This window comes from Polyodon spathula, chromosome 10 (assembly GCF_017654505.1).
Source record: "Polyodon spathula isolate WHYD16114869_AA chromosome 10, ASM1765450v1, whole genome shotgun sequence".
NCBI lineage: Eukaryota > Metazoa > Chordata > Actinopteri > Acipenseriformes > Polyodontidae > Polyodon > Polyodon spathula.
Window position 1 is genome coordinate 7,547,821 of NC_054543.1, and position 22,414 is coordinate 7,570,234.

A 22,414-nucleotide genomic window follows, 5' to 3' on the forward strand; every position below is an offset into this window, starting at 1 on the left:
GAGCTCCTCAGTACTGGAGGGGACCAGGGCTTGGTCACAAAATTGCCAGCATCAGAGGATTCATGCAACCTCTGGTCCATTTAAAGTTGTTGTAGCTGATAGAGTAATTTCATAAACCTACCTGTCATGCATTTCCATTCACTATACAAGTTTCAGATGGTAGTGTGTGGCAGTTTGAGGTTTAGGGAATTATTTAATTAGCAAGAAGCCCTTTAAAATAGCTAACTAAGGAATTATAATACATGTTTTTACCTCTTTACAATGCATACCTTGACTACAGGTATGTGCTGTACAGGAGGCATCTGTACATACACATTTAAGACTCAAGTATACATGTAGCGCATATACCACACACTTAACACTCACAGCCAAGGCAGATGCTAACTATCTTAACATACTTGTTAGCATTAGGAACATTATCACTGGTCCACTTACTGTGGTGCACACGATTCTGTATTCTTTATTCTTTTTTATTTTTTTTACTGTAAAGCTTTTTTTTCTTCAAGCTTTAAAAATGGGGAGTTTCATGTTCATACCATCTACCTCTCTACCAGTCTACCTCTACCCATCTATCTCTCCACCTGTCTACCTCTCCATCAGTCCACCTCTTCACCCGTCTACCTCTCCACCCGTCAAGCTTTAAAAATGGTGAGTTTCCTGTTCATACCATCTATCTCCCATCAGTCGACCTCTCCACCTGTCTACCTACCCGTCGCTCAATATATTATCCACAGACCATACAGGACAGAGATGAAAAGACAGGGGTGGGAGAGTGCCCTGCCTACTAGCTCCCAACACCAGGTTCGTCCGAGGTTGAAGCTCAAAGAAACACACGCACACACACACCAACATACACAACCAAACATACTGACATACACATGTTGTGTGTGGGTGTGTGTATTTGTGTGTGCAGCTCAGAGCCAGTGTTTCATTGTATTTGCGCTTGTGTGTATTAAACATGTTCATGAATGTGTGTTGATGGTGGCAGGCGCATTAATGTACCCTCGACCTTCGCGAGACAGCTGATGGATGTCAGTCTGGCCGCTAACACCCACCACTGTTGTCTTCACGCTCCATTAATATGCATGCAAATGTCGTACTTGACATTTCCAACAAGGGTAAAACCAATGTTTCTTTTTTTTTTCCAATAATCTCCACTGGGGACAGAGTAAGAGTTGGAGAGGGTGATTTGAGAGAAAGAAAAGGAGAAAAAGAGAGGGAGTAAGAAATCAGGGGAGAGGGAGGCTGGGAGACAGAGGAAGAGAGAGAGTGAGGAGTGATGTACAGAAAGGGAGAAAGGGAAGAGAGACAGAGGGAGAGAACAAGAGAATGAAACACAACGTATAGCCAGTAACATGTGTATAACCACCAAGGATGTTAATTTAATGTTAGAGATATCAATACCATGGAAAATAAGGTCACTATTATTACATCATATGTAATATCACAACTCTTAATGAATGCAAAGGCGTAGTTTCTGCACAATGCCAACCATGTGGCAGCATCTTACTACTGCACATTCACAGTATGTCAAATGTCTCTGCACAGTTACATCAACATCAGGAAAGCAGGACCCAACACACTGCCTTCCAGAGGCCCACAAGCACAAACTTCTGTTAATTAAGTCAATCCAAGAAGTAATACTGACTAGGCCTGACCCTGCTGCTGCTGAGCAAACAAATAAGCGAAAATAAGCAAAACATAAAACCAAATACATAAATAAATAAAAATAATAAATATAAAAATAAACACGCTTGCTCATTTTCTGCACCTCCAGTAATCCCCCACAATAACCCGTCTGCATAGCTCAATCCATCTCTATTCCAAAACAGCACCCCCCACCTCAACCCCACCCCAACCCCACTTCCAGGGGCCGTAATTCCGCACTAAATAAATCTGCACTCTGATCCGAACGGCAATAGCTATAAATCCTGGCCCCTGTGACCTTTGTGTGAGCATGCGGTGCTAGTGTTGAGCTGGGCTGGCTGAGCAGTATAAATCAGCAGCCAGTAATTGTGCTTCTCAAACGCGCCTTTGCCAGCGGGACAAGCTGCCTCCCCTAATTACTGCCAATTTACAGCCCTTTATTCTCTGTCCTCTGACAGCTCACTCACAATCAGAGGGCAGCGGCTAACACCATTCAGCTCTAATTCCAGCTCTCTTCAGACACTGCAGCTACCCCCCATCCCTCCATCCCTATTCCCATCTACTCCCACCCTCCCCAACCCCAGGAAACCCCAACCCCCAATGCGCTGGGGCACAAATACACCTTCCCTGCATGTATGGATGGACCTTTCTCTTTAGAGAATTTTAGATTTGCTACATAACTAGATGATCAGATCAGCAGCTAATCTGAGCATCAGAAGGAAGCAACAGAGGGAAATGTAGCTTCCAGAAGCTTTTCTCTCCTGCTTTCACTTCTGCTTCAGACTAAGCTTATGGATTGCCCGGGTTAGAGATACGAGGGATATGAGATACTGTTTGTAAGTCTGGAAGAAAACTACAGAAGAATCGCATCTTATGTGAATCAGCAGTGCAGAGGAATAATCTCTCTGTTTTGACAACCAGTTAAACTGTGTTACCCAGCACCCCAGAAATACTGCACAAGATTCATAACAGAAACTCAGCGAGTACAGCTGTTTGCTACCATTGGGGGAGAGAGAGAGAGAGAGAGAGAGAGAGAGAGAGAGAGAGAGAGAGAGAGAGAGAGAGAGAGAGAGAGAGAAGCAGAGTTAGTAAAGCTGCTTGATCCCACAGCCCCTGTGTATTACAAAACAAACTGCTCAATACAATAGCCGTATAAATGTTGCCACTATTTCCCTTTTGTAGTGGCATAAATAAATAAAAAGTAAACAGACGGCCGGTATCTCCCTGTGGGTGAACTCCGCTAATAGGATTAGAGCTTATTTGTGGCAGACTTTGATCTGCCCAGCAGTGAGAACCAGCACACAGCCCCTCATTTAGAGAGGATCCTGCAGATTCCACTGGCCTCCCGGTCTCCTGATCTCCCAGGAACCAGTGATAGCAATCTACTGCTGATAATATAAAGCATATCACTTTAGCTCTTTGAGCCTCTTATCAGCTTCCTTAACACTGTCACCTAATACCTAGCATCTACCATCAAACTCACTGCTAAGTAAGTCCATTCCCAGAGTCCTAATCGCCACCTAATTTGTACTCTATTCATGTTGAAATACTCCTATGGCATAGCAGTTTCACCCATTCCAGATTTTACTATGCGCTTGATTAGCCCCTTAGTGTATAAGTAACAAGCTCATGTGTGTCTTATTGAACATAGTAAAACAAGGAATGGATCAAGCTGCTAAGCAATGGGAGTCTTATTTCCATCCCAGGAAGCAGCACAAATAAGTCAAACGCATACAGTTGCACATAACAACGGGCCGTCATAGCATCCACAACCTCAAAACATTTCAGCTGATGCCTTTGTCAATGTATTGTAATGAATCGGCATTCTCAGAAAAGGCAAGGGCTGGACACAAACTGCTAACCATGCGGTTCAAAGAGGAATGCCTTGCCATTCAATTAAAGAGATCATCGAGATCCGGTCCAGTCCATACAAATCAGATCCTAAATTAGTCAACTGACCATCAGCAGGCACAGTACGGAAACTCATTTAGGACCTGGCACCACTGGTCTGTGGCTTGATGAAATGTTCTGAAAGAAGAGCGCTGTACTCACGGGAGGGGAGTTCTCATAGATGTTGGTGCTATAGGGCAGGTTGATGAAGACTGGGTCCATGTCCTGCACATCTGTGATGGTAATCGCCAGGTTTACCAGTGTGGACAGTGGCCGTGTCTTATCTTGGTCCTACACGGAGGCAGAATCACAGAAGCATAGCAAAGTGTAATAAAGCACAGTGAAAGCATAGGCAAGCATTCTTAAAAAAAAAAAAGAGAGGTATTGTAAAAGCATATTAATAAATGTGGCAAACCAGGGTCAACTATGGTAAATGCAGAGTATAACCATGGGAAAAGCATGGGGGAAGCCTGCAAAATACAGTGGTATAACAATGCCTAGAATCCAGAGCTCCCCACAGAGATTTTAATAAGTAAACTCAAACAACCCATTCTTGAGTAAAGACATAAACAACATGGGACAATCTGTCCTCTGTTTTGATCTTTTCCCTCCCTCGTTGAATATTTGTGCAGTACCCATGAAGACCCATAGTGTCTCCTCTCTTCATATCGTGGTATTGTGAGTCTTTATGTCTGTGTGTACGCAGCGGGCTGTACTCACGGTTGCGTTGACGGTGAGCTGGTAGCCCTGCGTGGTCTCGTAGTCGAGCAGGCGGATGATAGTCACCACGCCTCTGGCCCCATCGATGGCAAAGAACGGGGAGGGGGGCTGGAAGGAGAAGAGCACACTGCCCCCCGTGCCCTGGTCAGGGTCCGTGGCATTCACTATGAAGATGGGAGTCGCCACCGGGGTGTTCTAGAACACACATGACAGAGACATGATGAGAAGATGAGAACAAAATGTATAAGCTGTGATCGCCCGCTTCCTAGTAGTTAACTGATCAAAAAAGGCACCCAATCAACAGTATGGCAAGGTAACCCACTCCATACCCTCACCACTGCCCCCCCCCCCCTGATTCTTCTTTGTTTTAGGCTAGATAGATTCAGTTCCCTCAAGCTGTCTTCACAGCTCATTTCTGCCTGTCTGTCTGTTTGTCTGTCTGGCACAGTCAGAGACAGACAGACAGAAAAGCTTGCTGATCTGGGTCCATCACACTCACTATTCTGAAATACAAAGACAGACAGGCAGGCAGATGGACGGATGGCCTGACAGCCGTACAGACAAGCACACTGCCTTCTGCGTACTACTATCACTGAGTCTTCTCAAATACAAAAAGACAGAGATATGTATAGCCAATAGTTAAACATTATGGACAAACAAACACAGGGACCACAAATAAGGGACCACAAATAAGTTGAAATGTCAAATTATTCTCAGTCCTCGGCAGCTGTAAGAGTGGATGCCCCCAGTCCCCCTCCCCCTCTCCCCCCTTCCCATTAATCACACACACTAAAAATGAGAGAGGGGCTGTAAGTGCTGCACCCCAGATGGTAGTGACCTGTATTGCCACATTAAGGGCAAAAGACCATACAATTACCCTGCAGTTAATCAGAGGTCCCCTGTTCTGCCTGTTTAATAAACTGCTATGTGATGCACTGGACTGTGACAAGGGTCAGCTAGATGTGAAAGCTGGACTCCTGAACACCCGTATAAAAGGTTCCCTTAGTAAACACAAAGCAACGTGTGGTAAAGCCCAAAAAGGAATGGTAAAGCATATGAAAATAAACATGATAAAACTATGGTAAACCACTGCAGTAAATGCATTGTATAGCCATGGGAAAAGCATGAAGGAAAATTGTAAAATGATGGTAGTAAATAGAGGCACAGAATCGCTCCTTTATTTTGCCTGTTGATGTAATGTCTGGTAGTCGCAAAAAATGTGACTTTAAAATGATTTTAAAGACGTTTCTTTAAACACACGACTCCAGCTTCAACTGAAATCAGTCACTTAGCAGCAGGCAGCACACTGTGCTGTGAATGGGAGCCTTTGTGAGGTTGGTCTGTTTAAACGTGGTTATTGCAGCACAATGGGACTTCCCAATGAAAGCGAATGGCAGGGAGAGATTCCACCTGTCAATGCCCCCATAGAGCGCGGCTCTTTTGCATAGTGGTAGACCAGGGGTTAATTTGTGCCGGATCGCACTGGATCCCACATCCGGTACCATTTATAATTTCAGAATGAAACACATTTTTAAATTATAAACCATATAAAAAAAGACCTGAAGATTATGTTAAAACATGGTCAGGCACAGGTCGGCATGCAGCCACCGATGCCAACAATAAGGCATGAAACCCCGCCCCCCGCCCCCCAATCCACAAGCAGATGAGAACTTGAAAATCAAGCTACTGTAAATCATGGTCAGTATACAAGGTCTAAAAACAAAAAATGCTATTCCTCTTCCTTAACTATAAGGTCCAATACCTTTTTTATTTACAAATGAACCCCTGGTTAAGATGTCTGCTTGCAGCGTGCCAGTTCGCACCCAGACTCTGCCCTGTTACACTGCGGATGTGTTCTATTGAATAGTAAACTTTTTTTTAACCCATCTGTGTGCTGTATGTGCCATGTGAACAGTCAGACAGAGTCAGGCCGGCACACAGACAGACAGACAAGCAGACAGATATACTGCATCAGTCTCCAGTGCCGTCAGTCCCACAGGCTCTAAACTCTCTCCACTCGCTGCAGGCAGTTCACTCTCAAACATATTTTTTTCTTTTTTTTTTTTTTTTTTTTTTTTTTAAAGTATAAAACTGCAGAGAGGACTCTGCATTCTCTGGCACCGTTTCATAAGACAGCACAGTGATCGACATCAAAAAATAGGAAAACCCACTTTTGTGATTCGTGTTATTTATTTTTTTATTTTTTATTTTTTTAAACTTCAAAAAGGTCCCCCAGACGCAAGTGATGTGGTAACAATGGAGACAGGCTCGTCATCGCGTGTTACCGTCAGAACGGCTTGCCGTGGTGACAACAACTGATAGCAGCGAGAGCTAGCGTCTGTAGTTTGTGTTTCCTCTGCTCTTCCTCACTTTCCCCTCCCTCTCTCAGTTTTTTTACACTTGTGTCTCTTCTGCTCCGAGGATGTCGTTCAGCTGTGGCCCGATGTCCGGATGCCCTGCCAACCTGCTTCCTTCCCCCAGACGTGTGGCTGTCAGCTGGGATATAGAAGTCAGGAATCAGGCTTATAATCCAGGTCAACTGAAATGAACAGTCGTGTTGTTGTTGCTCCTCTCTGTCTCTCTCAAGTGTTCCTATCCCTCTTTTTTTTCCTCCTCTTTTTCTAGCTATTTTCTATTTCAAGTCTTTCAAATGGTCTTTTTTGTCATGGTCTAAATCTGCCAATTATTACATATATATATATATATATATATATATATATATATATATATATATATATATATATATATATATATATATATATATATATAGACACACACACACACATACACCGTTTAGTGTTTTATAGTTATGGGTAGGCTTGCTCCTTTTCTACGTTTATTTTTCAAGGGCTCACAAAATACCTTAATTAACCACTCGCCTTTTAGAGCAAGGTAAGTATTCTCAGGTTCATTTTTGAAACGTCATGGAACCTGTTAATTGTGCAATGGGTTGCAGAGGCTTTGATTTCTAACAAGATCATTTTCAATCTAATCTTTGCTGCTGACCAAACGAGGGCGGAGATTTCCAAGCTAATGAAAATCGATTTCCGATTGTTCACTTTGAATACCAGGATCTCCGACCCAAGCAGTCCCGGTGTGCCATCAGCTCAGCTGATCAAAACCGACAAAACTTGTATAATTAACAGGTTTTTTGTTGTTCCAATAAAGAACCCCAATCAAAAAAAGACTGAGTAATTTATTGCAGTTTTAGTGTTTTGTTAAATGCATAGTATAACCATGTGAAAAGCATGGGGGAAAACTCTCCATTCATCTCTTTCTGTCTTTCTCGTTTCCCTTTCACACCTTCCTCTCCATTTCCTTCCTGTGATACAACACCGGCTCATAGCAAAAGCCACTCAAAGTCTCATTAGCAGGCCCTCAGCTGGAGCGCTGTCTGTGATAGAGAGCTGCTCTTACAGATCCACTCTCCCAGGCTCCCAGAGCTGGTAGAAAACACTATCTGTGAGTGCAGCTCCACTGGGCAGTGCCTCTGCCATTAGGAGCGCTCTCAGCTCCTTCACAGAACCTGATATCATTCACTCCTGACCCTCATTTTTTTTCAGCACCCTCTTTGGCTGGGCTCTTTCCTTGTCGCTTGTTCGGAAGATTATTCCTATAAATTGCTGATAATGTCGGCTAGTCCTTCCTCGCGGCAAGAGCGCAGCATAATGGGAGTGCTGTAGGTACAAGGCAAGCACACCAGGATCAGCTGCCTGTGATCTATCATCTTCTAAACCGGCAGCTTTATGTGGCACTACAGTGGCAATAATGTTAAAATAATTGGTGTTCACTGTAAGCCAACCAGATATCTTTTAACAATCATGTTTCACTGACAAAGATATAATACTGCAATAATATTGTAGTTCAACAAGCGATACATTTATACTGGAGTGGTATTGAAAAAGCAACCCCAGCAATGTCCTTTACCATGCTTATACTATGCATTTACCATAGTTTACCCTGGTATGCTACGTTTGCTTTACCATACCTCACTATTCTTTACAGAGCTTGACTATGCTTTTTCCATGCTTTCACTACAGTTTATTACATTTTGCTATGCTTTTACTATGATAAACTTTTATAGGGCGTAATGCACACACTTTTTATGTCCCATCCCTATATATTGTAATATAATATATACAAACTGCATCTCCATGTTTCAATTCAGGTTCACTTTCTACGGGCAAGACAGACAGACATGACTAGAGGATAATAGCAGGACCTTAATTGACAGCTGCATCACATATCTAAGTCTGCAAAGCTTGTTCTACAGCAATCTCTGCATTGGTAACTTTCATGGGTGTGCACAGAGCCGAATCCTTGTGCGGCGACCATACCGAAGTTTTGACCATTAAACAACAGCTGAGACAGAAGCATCTATCTATCTATCTATCCACACACACATACAGTCTAACTCCGTTATAACGAACCCCCCTGGGACCTGCAGAAATGTTCGTCATATCAGGTTGTTCACTATAATAGGGTTTGGCAATTTGCTGTATCAGAATGATGAAGAAATTCCTAAATTGAATTGAACATCTTTATACAGTATACAGTAGTTCTTTCAAGACAACTTCACATTGATCAACATTTAAAATATATTTAAAAGAAAACAGTAATGAAACGAAAAAAATAAAAAGTACACTTACATGTTGAATAAAGTAATTACGTGCCCTTTCTCTTGAAAAACATATCCAGTGTAGATTGCTTCATATTTTTCATGCTTTTCTCAATGCACGCTGTTTCAGTCTTGTTATTTCCTCACGCCTGTTGCCATGGTTGCAGTTTATGTGAAGACGGCAATGGTTGCATACATCACACATAATTCACACTACAATAGGTTATCTATCAATCAGCCTTACCTTCGAATTAGCCTATCAAGGTCTTTGTTTTCACTGAGAGAATAACACATTCACACTGGAGAAAGTTCAGTGTCAGTCACTACCAAGATTGTTTTATCGGGGTAGATTTTGTAAAAGTGATCAGTCTAATAGTGCTAATTTCCATTGATAAAAATGGTTCTTGCTGCTTGGATCATTAGAAAAGGGGATTTGTTATAGTGAAGTTTGACATATATATATATATATATATATATATATATATATATATATATATATATATATATATATATATATATATATATATATATATATATATATATATATATATATATAACTCATATATATAATATAAATATATATATATATATATATATGTCATCATTGTGAAGTTACCCCAAAGATTATTTGTACTAAGTTTAGGCCGTTCAGAAAGCATCACTTTCTCCATTTCAGTACACTGCAAATACAAGGTAAGGACACTGGGATCATCTTCTAAAACAAAGCTCCAGACGGCAGTGTGGCAGTGCAATGTCACATGTGTAAAAGTAATGGTTTTGCCATCACAGCTTGTCATTCACCAACGCCAGGTCACCAAATGGTAATATACCACAATGACCATTTTAATATCTATGTATAGGGAAGAGATCAGGATTTGCCAGCGCTGCTTCTGACAGTGCAACACAATGAAACGTGCCCCAGAAATCTCTAGAAGTGATTATACCAATAACGTAATGCTATGCAGTTGTAAAACGAATTAAGATTTAAATAAAACGTTGCAAAGTTGCCATTCTTACTGTGGCACTGCAGTAAGGTTGGCGTTCTGTTTAATAGCCCAGTATACACTTCTGTTGATTGCACCCATTCACTGCACCCCTCACTAATTTCCAACATGCTATTTCTCTTGTTTTCTTTGTGTCCTGTGCTGCTCAATCAGCAAGTAAAAGGATCAGACATTCCTTAATGTTACCACAGAGTTAATATCCAGAGAAGCACCAGGGAGGCGGCTTTTTCATCCCATGCGATTCTTCGTTTCTACATTTTTTACATTATTCCACATTTCTGCTGTGATCTCGGCTACCGTGTTGTATTTCTGCAGTCATCTGCAGAGTCATTTGAAGGCTCTTTGAACTGCTGATTACCATGGAGCTGCGTATAAAAGGAGATGAAGCTGGCTGGAGTGAAACTTCATTAGCACAGGGGATCCCTTGACGGGGATTAGGCTTTTCGAAGAGAGCACAGACTCGTTCACGGGAGAAGAGTCCCACTGGGTTCAGCTAATCATTCCTTTCATTTATTTTTTTAACACAGAGCAAGGATGAATACACAGGGAACAGACATCTTCCATAGCTACTAAACACTCAACACAGGGATGGAAATAAGACTCCCGTTGCATCGCACTTTGATCCACTCCTGGTTTAATTAGGAGTTTAATAAGACACACCGGAGCTTGTTACATGCACACTGTGTCTGTTTAAGCTTGTACTAAAACCTGAAACGGGTGAAACTGCTATGCAATAGGGGTCTTATTTCCATTCCTGCAACAGCGCTTAATTTAGAAATACTAAAAGAAGAGGTTGAACCTTCATTGAAGCAAACGAAAATGCCTCCTTCCAAGTCAAGAAGACAGACATTTCAGCTAAGCATTAGACCTAGATTAGTTGGCTGTTAGTTAGTTGTGAAATAAGTATCTAAAAACAGTAGTTTGATAGTTTAAAGACTGTAATTGTAACCAGGAAATCCATTCACACTGCGTGAGCTACAAATCAAATACAAGTTTACCATAGTGTGTGTGTCTTCATACAGATGAATGTGAGAAATACAGAGTGATTTATAATTCTTATGAGGTAAGATTTACTCTTTAGCTCAGTAACTATCTCCATAGCTCATTGGGGCGAGGGAGCAGTTCAGCCTCAAGCCTACCCTCGACTGGAGGGAGCAGTTCAGTCACCATGCCTCAAACCTGCCCTGGACTGGAGGGAGCACCCTTTCTCTTAGGGGATGAGGGAGATCAGAGGAATCAAAATGCAAAAATAAAAATCAAGTAGACAGGGAAGTGATCCAGAAAGAGTGAAATGTTATATTCCAAATTGAGTAGACTAGCACATGCAGAGACAACGTCACGCAAAGAAAAAAAAGACTGAGACACATTCAGATTCAGCAAGCAGAGTACTTGCTTCAGATTGGATTTTCAATTTTCTTGATTTTTATATTTCATTTTTTTTTTTTCTGCAAACAGCCCAGCCCCCCCCCCCCCCCCCCCCCTCCCCCCACCCCTCCTCTCCTCGGTTGATATGGTTCCTCCCATGCTTTTAGAGAGCTGATCGAAACTGCCTTTCACACGACTGGGCCCGGAGAGTGGGGGATTAAGACAGCTATTTCATACTGGATTAGGGACATCAGCCGAGCACTCCCAGTGCACCCTGGACCTCAAATAAAAAAACACACACTTTGTTGGAGCGTTCATTTGCTTGCCTACACAGCAGTGAACACTTTTTCACTGGTGGCTCACAGGTAATAGCAGTGAGGTGTCCACTGTCTTTCAACAAGCTACCCATCTGAAATGATTCAAGCCAATTGTTTTAAAACCCCCAAAACAAAAAAAATCTCAAGGACAAACTTGTGAACTTAAACATAACAAAACAGAGTGGAGGCAATGATACTATAGTAGCGAAAGAAAGAAAGAAAGAAAGAAAGAAAGAAAGAAAGAAAGAAAGAAAGAAAGAAACCTGTGACAGGTTTATAAAGCAGTTTGGTCAGAAAGACCTTGATCAGGATTAAGGTCAGATGACTACTTTATTCCTTTTTCTCCCTCATTTTGGGGGGAATCAAATTCTGACAGAAATGAAATGTAAATTAGACAGGAATTTATTGCCATAGAAGTGCCACGGCCGGAGGGGCTGGTCTTATTTTATTAATTTTTTTAATTTTTTTATTCTCCATAGAAACAGAAGCTCTAATCAGTCATCCTTTTCATGAAGAGAGAGGAAGAGAGAGAGAGAGGAGTGTGAAAAGGTAACGGAGAGCGGGAGAGTCAAAGAGAGGAAAAATAAGGGGTAAGAAAGAGAGTGGAAAAAGGAGAGAGACAGAGAGAGGAGGGCAAGAAGAAACAGAAAGAAAGATATTATGGGGAGAGAGAGAAGGAGGGATTAAGGGATGAGACATATGGAGGAAGTGAACAAATAAAAAATACGTAATGTAGTTGACTAGCATTCTCCAAAACACCTTCCAATATGCATTTAAACTGCTGTGTAACTACAGGTAAAGAATCGTTATATATATTTCAAATTGCAGTGAAACTGCAGTTACAAACCAGCAGTGGGGTTAAACTGCAGCTACCTGCCTTGTTCACACTGCAGTCTCCAGATCCACCCCCTAGCTCCTGTGCTCTTTTTCACTGTCACCCAGACTCATTGATTTTGCAGGCTGGATCGATGCAAATTGATGCCACTCAATGAAAGCCAATGTAAAACAATTGCGGTGGATTGACTGAAGGCTGGATTCAGTCAATGCAGCCCACAACATCAGTGTCATGTACTTAACTGCAATGAGATAAAGCTGTTTCATCTCCGCAGGGGCTCCTGCAGGGAGAAATACAGCAAGCTAGCAAGTTAGCAGCCGTCAAACACTATTACACACGCCGGGCTCTGACAGTGAAAGAGGATGAACTGAAAAGAAGGGATCAGTACAGAGAACAAAAAAAAAAAAAACACTGCAGTTTGGCCAAATCACATACATTTTGGATTCCTTAAGTTTTTAACTTAAAAAAAAAGATAAAAATAGAAACCCCATACCAGATGTAGTACATACTTGTGCCACTGTCTTCATTGGCCATTCCATCTATAATGCATATTCTGTAATATATAAAATCTGCATATCCCTGATGCAGGTCTACTGTACTCAATGAGCTGACATCCAGATAGCCAGCACTCAGTTGGCAGGTGCATCCCTATCCAAAAATGCTTATAAACCATTTCAAAAGTGACCATTCTCTCTGTGCATAGGCCGAATTTACACTAGAATGTCCATCTCACTTTTTCAACAACGGGCAAATGTCCCCATCACATTGCAGCAGCACTAAAACGTATATTTCTCCATAAATTATTTGTATAATCACTAGACGGTATAGCAGTCTCCACTTTCTCAGAGGAAATGCCAAACAACTGAGGCAGCGTTGCCATGCAATGCATTTGTGCGAGATATCAAGCATAGAGGAGAAAGCGAAGCCCGCTAGTAAAGAACCGCTTCAGAGAAGTTTATTTTTCTTCTTTTCATTGGGAAATTTCTCAATTGTGATATCATTTTCAACGTCTATGGCATCAGTATTACAAAAATATTTTCTATTTGAATAGTGGGATCTTACTGACGTACAGTGGCTGTGAAATACCCCCTTCTATCCTTCAAAGAGGGAGTTCACGACTGCAAAGGCCCCAATTTGAATGAAACAAACGTTTTTTAGTTTTTTGAACTAAATCTAAATCTAAATCTGCCCCCCCCCCCCTCCCCCGGCGGCACTCAGCCAATTGTGCTTTGCTGCCTGGACTTACCGGATGAGCCACTAGGGAGCCCCCTAAACATTTATTTTTAATGTTATTGTTACATACCCCAGCTACAGCTGCACGGCAATGCTTAGCAGTTTAACAATGTGCACAAGAGGGAAATTAAAGTGCTGTACAAAAGTGAAAAGAGAAAAAAGGCAGTCAACTACGTTTTCTAAAGAGCAGCATAAAAAAAGCCCTGCATGCATTTCTGCTATAATTATGATGACTAATTTTATGCATTGTTGTTATTATTAGTAGTAGTAATAGTATTGCGACATGAATAGGTTGTGAATTACCTAAGCTAGGCTGCCAAAAAGAGAGAGAGAGAGAGAGAGAGAGAGAGAGAGAGAGAGAGAGACAGAAAGAGATAACAGCACTGAGAAGTTAGCCCTGCCTGTCACCACAGTGATGTGATGTGAGGTTAGCAATCACTTCATGTAGCTCTGCAGTTATAGGAGCCCAGGCAGGGAGGGAGGAAGGCAGGCAGGCAGGAAAGGTGACAAAGCTTCTGGGGCTACAATTTTAATCACCCCTGACCCAACTACAGCAAATCACAGAGTGCATGTGGAAAACTACGACAGATGCCGGCTGCAACAGACAGAAGTGGAGACTTGAGATCTCTGAGTCTAGGCAGGAGGATGCAAATAGATACCTTCGACAGCCCTGGTCTATTTGTTTGAACCTTTCCCTTTCGCAGTCCTTCCCTCCCATATCTTGCTGTGCGTCCTGTTGCTTCAACATTGAGACTAAATAAAGCTAGAATCAATGCTAATCCACGGACCCCCTATTTTTATTAACTCGGGTCTTTAAAGCTACCTGTACATATAACAACCTGAATGTTGTATTTCTAATTGTTAATTTAATGATAACCCCATTTCTCTCCGATAACTAATAACGGTGTAATTGAAGTTGCAATTCAGATCTTTATTTGAAAGTTCCACATCTTGTTTTACATTACTGCCAACTATTCTCTCCTGTCTCGTGGGAGGAGTTATCAGATCCAGACAGGTTATCAGATCCTCCCTCTCTCATTCGCTTTCACTGTCTCTGCTCCACCGACACAGAGCAGAGGGAGGCTGTTCAGAGAGTAGAAGAGCCTCTTCCTCTTTCTCTGCTCTACCAGCATGGATACTGATACAGTTAAGTTTGTATTTCATTTATATTCCTAAATCTTACTCACTGTGCCGACTTTAAAATTATAACTTTAGTTTAATTGACCTTATCTTTCCTACTTGGCAGTAATTTTATAAACTCCAAATAAATCCTCTTTATCCAGCTCTTTCTCTTCCAAACTGAAGCAATTTAATACGTCTAACTTGTCCTCACAGCCCATGCCATTAAAGTGCTGGGATAAGCCTGGCTGCCCTTCTATATAACGTTTTGAGTACGATAATGTCTTTTTTTGTGAGTGTAATCCAACGGTATGGTATAGAGGGTACATTTTTCCACCTGCCAGATAAACTGGCAACAGTTTCTCCATAAATGATAAATGTGTTATAAAAGTATGTCATGAGCGCAGTCATTATTAATATAACAGGCTACAGAAATAGTGTTAGAAGAAAATAAGATTTTGTTCTTGTGTTTATTGATTTGCTATTAAAAAAAGGTTACTTTTACAAAAGAAAAAAGTAGCAATGTATAGAAATGCATAAAGGATGCATTATTACAATACAAGTGGTTTTATGCAATCTATAACCATGTTATTAATTATGTTATTAACAGTTACAGATTAGGATAAGAAATGGTAATACTGAACGACAATAAACTTGAAACCATGTTTTGCTACAACAGAATCGTATCATATACTGTATGTTATTACACGTTTCATATACAGTACTGGTAATAAGTCTAATACTATTATTAGTAGTAGTAGTAATGCTTACTTTGTAATTTTGACTACTACTTGATATTGCAGTCTTTTCTGTTTCCTGTGGTACAAAAGGCACTATATCAATAGAACGCACTGAAACTGAGTCTGAGCCCACCATCAAACATTCCTTCAACAACCGAGATTGTGAAGAAATGAAAAAGTTTCTGATTTTAAAAACACTGACAACATTCCCAACATACACAGTAATCTAGATGTTCGCATTTTTCTCATTTGAAATGAAGGCAGCGGCAAGGAATTCAATTGAGGCCTAAAATTGCTAAATCAATTGGTAATTTAGCAAACAATTTTTTGAGCTCTTGTGAGTTAGTGAGCGATTTGCTGTTCATAATTTAGTAATTCATACATCTTATTGATTTTTCCCAATCCACTCTTCCCGCCCCCTCTCCACATACTCAAAAATAGTCCATATAAAAGAGTGCTTGTAGATGAACAGTGGGAAGGGTGGGACTCAGAAGGACTGTGAAGGTCAATCTGATCCATATCTCCGCCGCACTCTCTTTAAACTAATGCTGTTCTACAACCTTGCTGACAGGGGCGGTGTGACAGCCAAAACAGATTTGAGCAAATTGGAAAGCTATAAAACTCTATTAAGGCAAATCAGGGCCCGATCTGGGGACAGGCAATTTGCATACACTGAATACACAGGAATTTAATGAGGTTTGTTGCAGCCTGGCACAGGGAATCAGCTTTATAATTCAGACCAGCCTGAGATAACTGGGGCCATCAGTAACCCCGCTCCCCACCCCAAGCCCCTTCTTGTATACATGCATGCTTTTATTAGGAGTGCCCGGTACTTGCAGGCATGCCTAAAACATGTCTTACAGTCTTAAATGTCCTGAACATTTAGAAATGCATGTTAAATACAGAGGTCAGCTGTCGTGGTTTCACACAGTAGATTGTGCATAATGTAAGGTGATTTATTCTTTTAGAAATACTAAAAGAAACTAAAATGCAATGACAAACGTTTCAACTACTGTAGAAGTCTTTTTCAACATCTACTAGAAAACGCATTGACTGTTTAATAATAGTTATGGATATTAACTACTTTTCATATATAAATGTTGTGCACACATAGTCTTGTCTGCAGTAATGTTGCAGTGCATCACAACCAAAAAAGTAGCAGCAGTCTAATGGAGGGATTCTTGCAAGACCTTTTTGATGGGGAACAAAAATGGTGTTAAAAGTGTCAGGAATATAAGGGAATCGTACATCATCCCCTAGTATAGAATACAGATCGAAACCTGTGCTGTTCTCGTTATGAACACCGCTGAAGTCAAAAGCACTTCAAAACCTTGTGGATTTATGGAGAAGCGTTTGATGAGCAGCACCTCGTTGGAGTTGGGAGTGTGTCCTATGGGACGAGCCACAGATGTGCTTTTTTTCCATTAAGGGGGGGTGGGGGGGGGAGCGCTAAAGAAAACAAATACCTGAATCGAAACGAGCTTCTAGACCCTGGAAGTGACAGCAATTGACACACTATCTCACCCTCATCTATAATAACACACAGCACTTTGTGTGTTCAATTTGCAGGGCAATAAGAGGGAAAGAGAAGAAAACACACACACACACACAAGTTTGCAGTTTATTTAAAAATCCAGGTGCACCGAAATGACGTTTTACTCAGAATTCCAAGGTGTAAGTATTGATATGTATTGTTATTTGTATTCCAAGGTGTAGGTATTAATATGCATTGTTACATGTATTTCTGGGAAGCACTTCAAATTACAAGGCACGAACATGCATGTAATAACATTATAATAAAGTTATTACCAATGGCCTGTGGTCTTACAGTACATGGTAACAACTGTATTATTACCTGGAAACAGGCTTGTGCACAACATCCTGTTACCTGATGTAATTACATGTCAGACATCTTCCAGGCCATTTATTAGGGAACCATTGGTAGTTATGTTATTACACAGATATGTTTTCCCCATAATATACAGTGTCTGTTAACCTTTGATATCTGTAATTGTTAAATATGCAACTGCTGGATTGTATTGTTTGACTGTTCTTTTTTGGTGATATATTGTATGTATAGTATTATGGTGTTATGTTAATATTTTTATGGCGGACTAATTAGATGTTGTTTTTGCTGCAGTCTGAGCCTTCTTGGCCGGGTCACCATTGTAAATGTAAACTTGTTCTCAACTTATTTGTTTTTTTACCTGCTAAAATGAAGGAATTAATTGAAACCGAAACACTGGTTTCTGATTTCAAATAGATTTTTTTAAAATGTGTGTTTATTATGGGGTCCCTATGTGGCTCGCCTGGTAGACATGCAGCCCTGGGGTGCACAGGGTGAGTCATACAGCGCAGGTTTGTGTCCTGGCTGTGCGAAGCTGGGGGCTCTGAAGGGAGCGTCTCATTGGAGCTAGTGCTCCCGTGGGCTAGGGAGATCAAACCGGCACGGACTGTTTCTCCTGAGGCACCCAGCGAGCTGAGAGCGGACACCTGCAGGGTTTGCCTTTGTCCTCCAGAGGTCAGTAGCTTGCCAACATCTGCTTTCGAGTTCCTGGATGAAAGAGGAAGCTGGCTTGGTCGTGGGATAGGAGGACACCCACTGAATCTAGGTCTCCTGAAGGCATGTGGGGAATTGCTGCTGTGAGAAGAAAAGCGATTGGACATTCCAAACTGGGTCTGTGAGGCACTGAAATGGAGTGAAAAGATGGAAGCCCCAGGCTAGTGACTCTGAATTCATTATTTAATATAACACTTATATTGCATTATTATTATTATTATTATTATTATTACTGTGTGTATGTATATTAACATATGTATGCATGTGTGTATGTAATTAAATAGATAAAAACTAGAACAGACTTTTTTCCCCTTTTCACTTTTCTTCTGCAGTAATTTACATCATTCAATTATTGCTGACACCCTCATTGCAGGATCCCAATATAACCTTGACACCCCCACCCCACCATGTCTCTTTTCCTCTTCAAAGGTGCGCAGCGACAACGATCCGCCCTCCCCATATTAATTAATTACCAGCAGAGTACCAGACTCATAAACGCAAGAACATTTTTAATTGGTGATGTAAAATGTGATAAAGTTCAGTGTTAGATGTGTCAAGGATGCAATCTAGCAATGCTTGTGACTTTAAGTTGTTGTTTTTTCACAGTGTGACAACCCAGATTCACACTCTCTATTCTGCTGGAGCTGAACGTTTACAGTCTTGCATCTCAGTTGGGTGTTTTTTTTTTTACCTGCTCGTGCCTCACCCCTGTACCATAAGTTTAAAACTCACACTATTTTTTTAAGTGCTTCTTTTAATAAATGACGAGTGGATTCAATGCAACAAATACAGCATTGTGGCAAAGTGGTTTGTAGTGTGCAGCTGTAGAGGAGGTGCAGTGCTCCAACAATAACACACACACACAGAGGTCATGGTGCAAACAGTTCTTTTATTTTTATTTTTTTCCCGGTTTTGCACCGTTCAATAAAACCGCTGGCAACTACACAGCAATGTGTAGCTTGCACAACAAAATAATACTGGGTTTCAGTCCCGAAACAATAATAAAGGCAATGCCCAGGAACGGCTCCGAGTCCTTTCTCCGCGTCCTGTGCTAGTGGTGAATACACAGTGATCAGTGACCTGTTCCAGTATTTGTAATCTGGGTTTTAATGCTGGCTTAACAGCAACAGCTCCCAGGTTTTTAATCGTCTAATACAAATCACAGTACTCAGGGATATCTCATCTTTGTACTCCTTTTACAGTTCCATCCATAACCATAACAAAGGAACAGATCACTCAGCCACACACTCTGATATACCTCCAGTCACGCCCCCTTTGGTAGCGAGTGCAATCACGTCTCCTGCAATAAATGATTGACACATCGCCTACTGTAGTAAGGCACTGACTTCTAGTATTGTGGCTTCGGCCCCTTTTTGGATGGCTGATTTCAAACTTTCCCTGGAATTAACTGTCAAACCATCCAGTCCGGGGCACACTGTTCCTGTTATACCGTGTCCTCGCGGGTCAGGAGGGAGATTGTTGACTTTTGAGATTGTTGACTCGGATTAATTCGCTCTCTGTCACAAGCATTTAGTTAATTTATGCTTTTTTTTTTTTTAATACAAGATTGGAGTGAAAGCTTTAAAAAAGTATGACCCTAAAATCCAGCTGATAGGTGTACAGTGGTGGCTGTTACCACCAGAGTAAGCCATTAAGACAGTGCCATTATTTGTAACCTACTGGAGACAGTAGTACTATCAGGTATGGCATAAGAACTAACAAGTCAACTAAACCAGATCTTATTAAATGTAAACAATAAAGTGCTTATCCGTAAACGCAGCAATATGTTGATTGGCGGCATGCTGTATACATCTGTCACTTTCAGTGACAATCACTACAAACCTACAGCATTTTATAAGAAGTAACACAACAGTATATACCCCCCCCCCCCTTCTAAGCAGTGGCACTGGCATTTCAGCAATGAGCTCAGATTGCATTATGAGTCACAATCGCAGCAATGCACCATTTACAGCTCTCAATCAGGGACGTGATGGCAGGCTCTGCTCCCATTATTTACCAGGCTTTAGTTTGTCACTGCGCACACCATTCAGGACTCTCTTACCCCTGCAGTCAAAGCAAAATGCACAGGAAATGAGTCGCACTCGCCAAGTACAGACCACAGGAAACTATATCTCTGATAGAAAATCACTCCCACGCACGCTCTGGATTAACAAACACTTTGGCAAAAAGTTTCTTGAAATATATGAAAAGCAGCAAAAAAGCTATTGAAACTAACTACTGGAGGTAAAACAGGGGAAGAACATACTGTGCTTGCACTAACTAACCTTAGAGCAGTTGTTTATGATGATTGCATTTAAAGAATAAACAGAATGCATTTTAATAGATGTTCATCTATTTGAGATTCAATGACTTGTTTATAAGCAAAGACACGCACAATCCTCCACGCACACAGCGTACACTCAAAACAAGCAAAATCCTCCATGCACACAGCGTACACTCAAAACAAGCACAATCCTCCATGCACACAGGGTACACTCAAAACAAGCACAATCCTCCACGCACACAGCGTACACTCAAAACAAACAAAATCCTCCATGCATACAGCGTACACTCAAAACAAGCACAATCCTCCATGCACACAAGCGTACACTCAAAACAAGCTAAATCCTCCATGCACACAAGCGTACACTCAAAACAAGCTAAATCCTCCATGCACACAAGCGTACACTCAAAAAAACAAAATCCTCCACGCACACAGCGTACACTCAAAACAAGCAAAATCCTCCACGCACACAAGCGTACACTCAAAACAAGCTAAATCCTCCATGCACACAAGCGTACACTCAAAACAAGCTAAATCCTCCACGCACACAGCGTACACTCAAAACAAACAAAATCCTCCATGCATACAGCGTACACTCAAAACAAGCTAAATCCTCCATGCACACAAGCGTACACTCAAAACAAGCTAAATCCTCCACGCACACAGCGTACACTCAAAAAAACAAAATCCTCCATGCACACAGCGTACACTCAAAACAAGCAAAATCCTCCATGCACACAGCGTACACTCAAAACAAGCAAAATCCTCCATGCACACAGCGTACACTCAAAACAAGCTAAATCCTCCATGCACACAGCGTACACTCAAAACAAACAAAATCCTCCATGCATACAGCGTACACTCAAAACAAGCACAATCCTCCATGCACACAAGCGTACACTCAAAACAAGCTAAATCCTCCATGCACACAAGCGTACACTCAAAACAAGCTAAATCCTCCATGCACACAAGCGTACACTCAAAAAAACAAAATCCTCCACGCACACAGCGTACACTCAAAACAAGCAAAATCCTCCACGCACACAAGCGTACACTCAAAACAAGCTAAATCCTCCATGCACACAAGCGTACACTCAAAACAAGCTAAATCCTCCACGCACACAGCGTACACTCAAAACAAACAAAATCCTCCATGCATACAGCGTACACTCAAAACAAGCTAAATCCTCCATGCACACAAGCGTACACTCAAAACAAGCTAAATCCTCCACGCACACAGCGTACACTCAAAACAAACAAAATCCTCCATGCATACAGCGTACACTCAAAACAAGCTAAATCCTCCATGCACACAAGCGTACACTCAAAACAAGCTAAATCCTCCACGCACACAGTGTACACTCAAAACAAGCAAAATCCTCCATGCACACAGGGTACACTCAAAACAAGCACAATCCTCCACGCACACAGGGTACACTCAAAACAAGCACAATCCTCCACGCACACAGCGTACACTCAAAACAAGCTAAATCCTCCATGCACACAGCGTACACTCAAAACAAGCAAAATCCTCCATGCACACAGCGTACACTCAAAACAAGCTAAATCCTCCATGCACACAGCGTACACTCAAAACAAGCTAAATCCTCCATGCACACAAGCGTACACTCAAAACAAGCTAAATCCTCCATGCACACAGCGTACACTCAAAACAAACAAAATCCTCCATGCATACAGCGTACACTCAAAACAAGCTAAATCCTCCATGCACACAAGCGTACACTCAAAACAAGCTAAATCCTCCATGCACACAGCGTACACTCAAAAAAACAAAATCCTCCACGCACACAGCGTACACTCAAAACAAGCAAAATCCTCCATGCACACAAGCGTACACTCAAAACAAGCTAAATCCTCCATGCACACAGCGTACACTCAAAAAAACAAAATCCTCCATGCATACAGCGTACACTCAAAACAAGCAAAATCCTCCATGCATACAGCGTACACTCAAAACAAGCAAAATCCTCCATGCATACAGCATACACTCAAAACAAACAAAATCCTCCATGCACACAGTGTACACTCAAAAAAGGCAAAATCCTCATTGCACACAGTGTA

At 41.5% G+C, this 22,414-nt stretch overlaps 1 protein-coding gene across 1 annotated transcript in view; it reads right to left on the minus strand.

Moving 5' to 3' along the window:
* Positions 1–22,414, minus strand: part of LOC121321765 (cadherin-23-like) — a 162,653-nt gene that overhangs the window by 113,287 nt on the left and 26,952 nt on the right. Inside the window, exons 6-7 of the mRNA XM_041260921.1 lie at positions 4,258–4,452; positions 3,700–3,828 (exon numbers count right to left, since the gene is read on the minus strand). Of these exons, the coding sequence (XP_041116855.1) occupies positions 3,700–3,828; positions 4,258–4,452 (324 nt within the window). The remainder of the gene's footprint in view (positions 1–3,699; positions 3,829–4,257; positions 4,453–22,414) is intronic.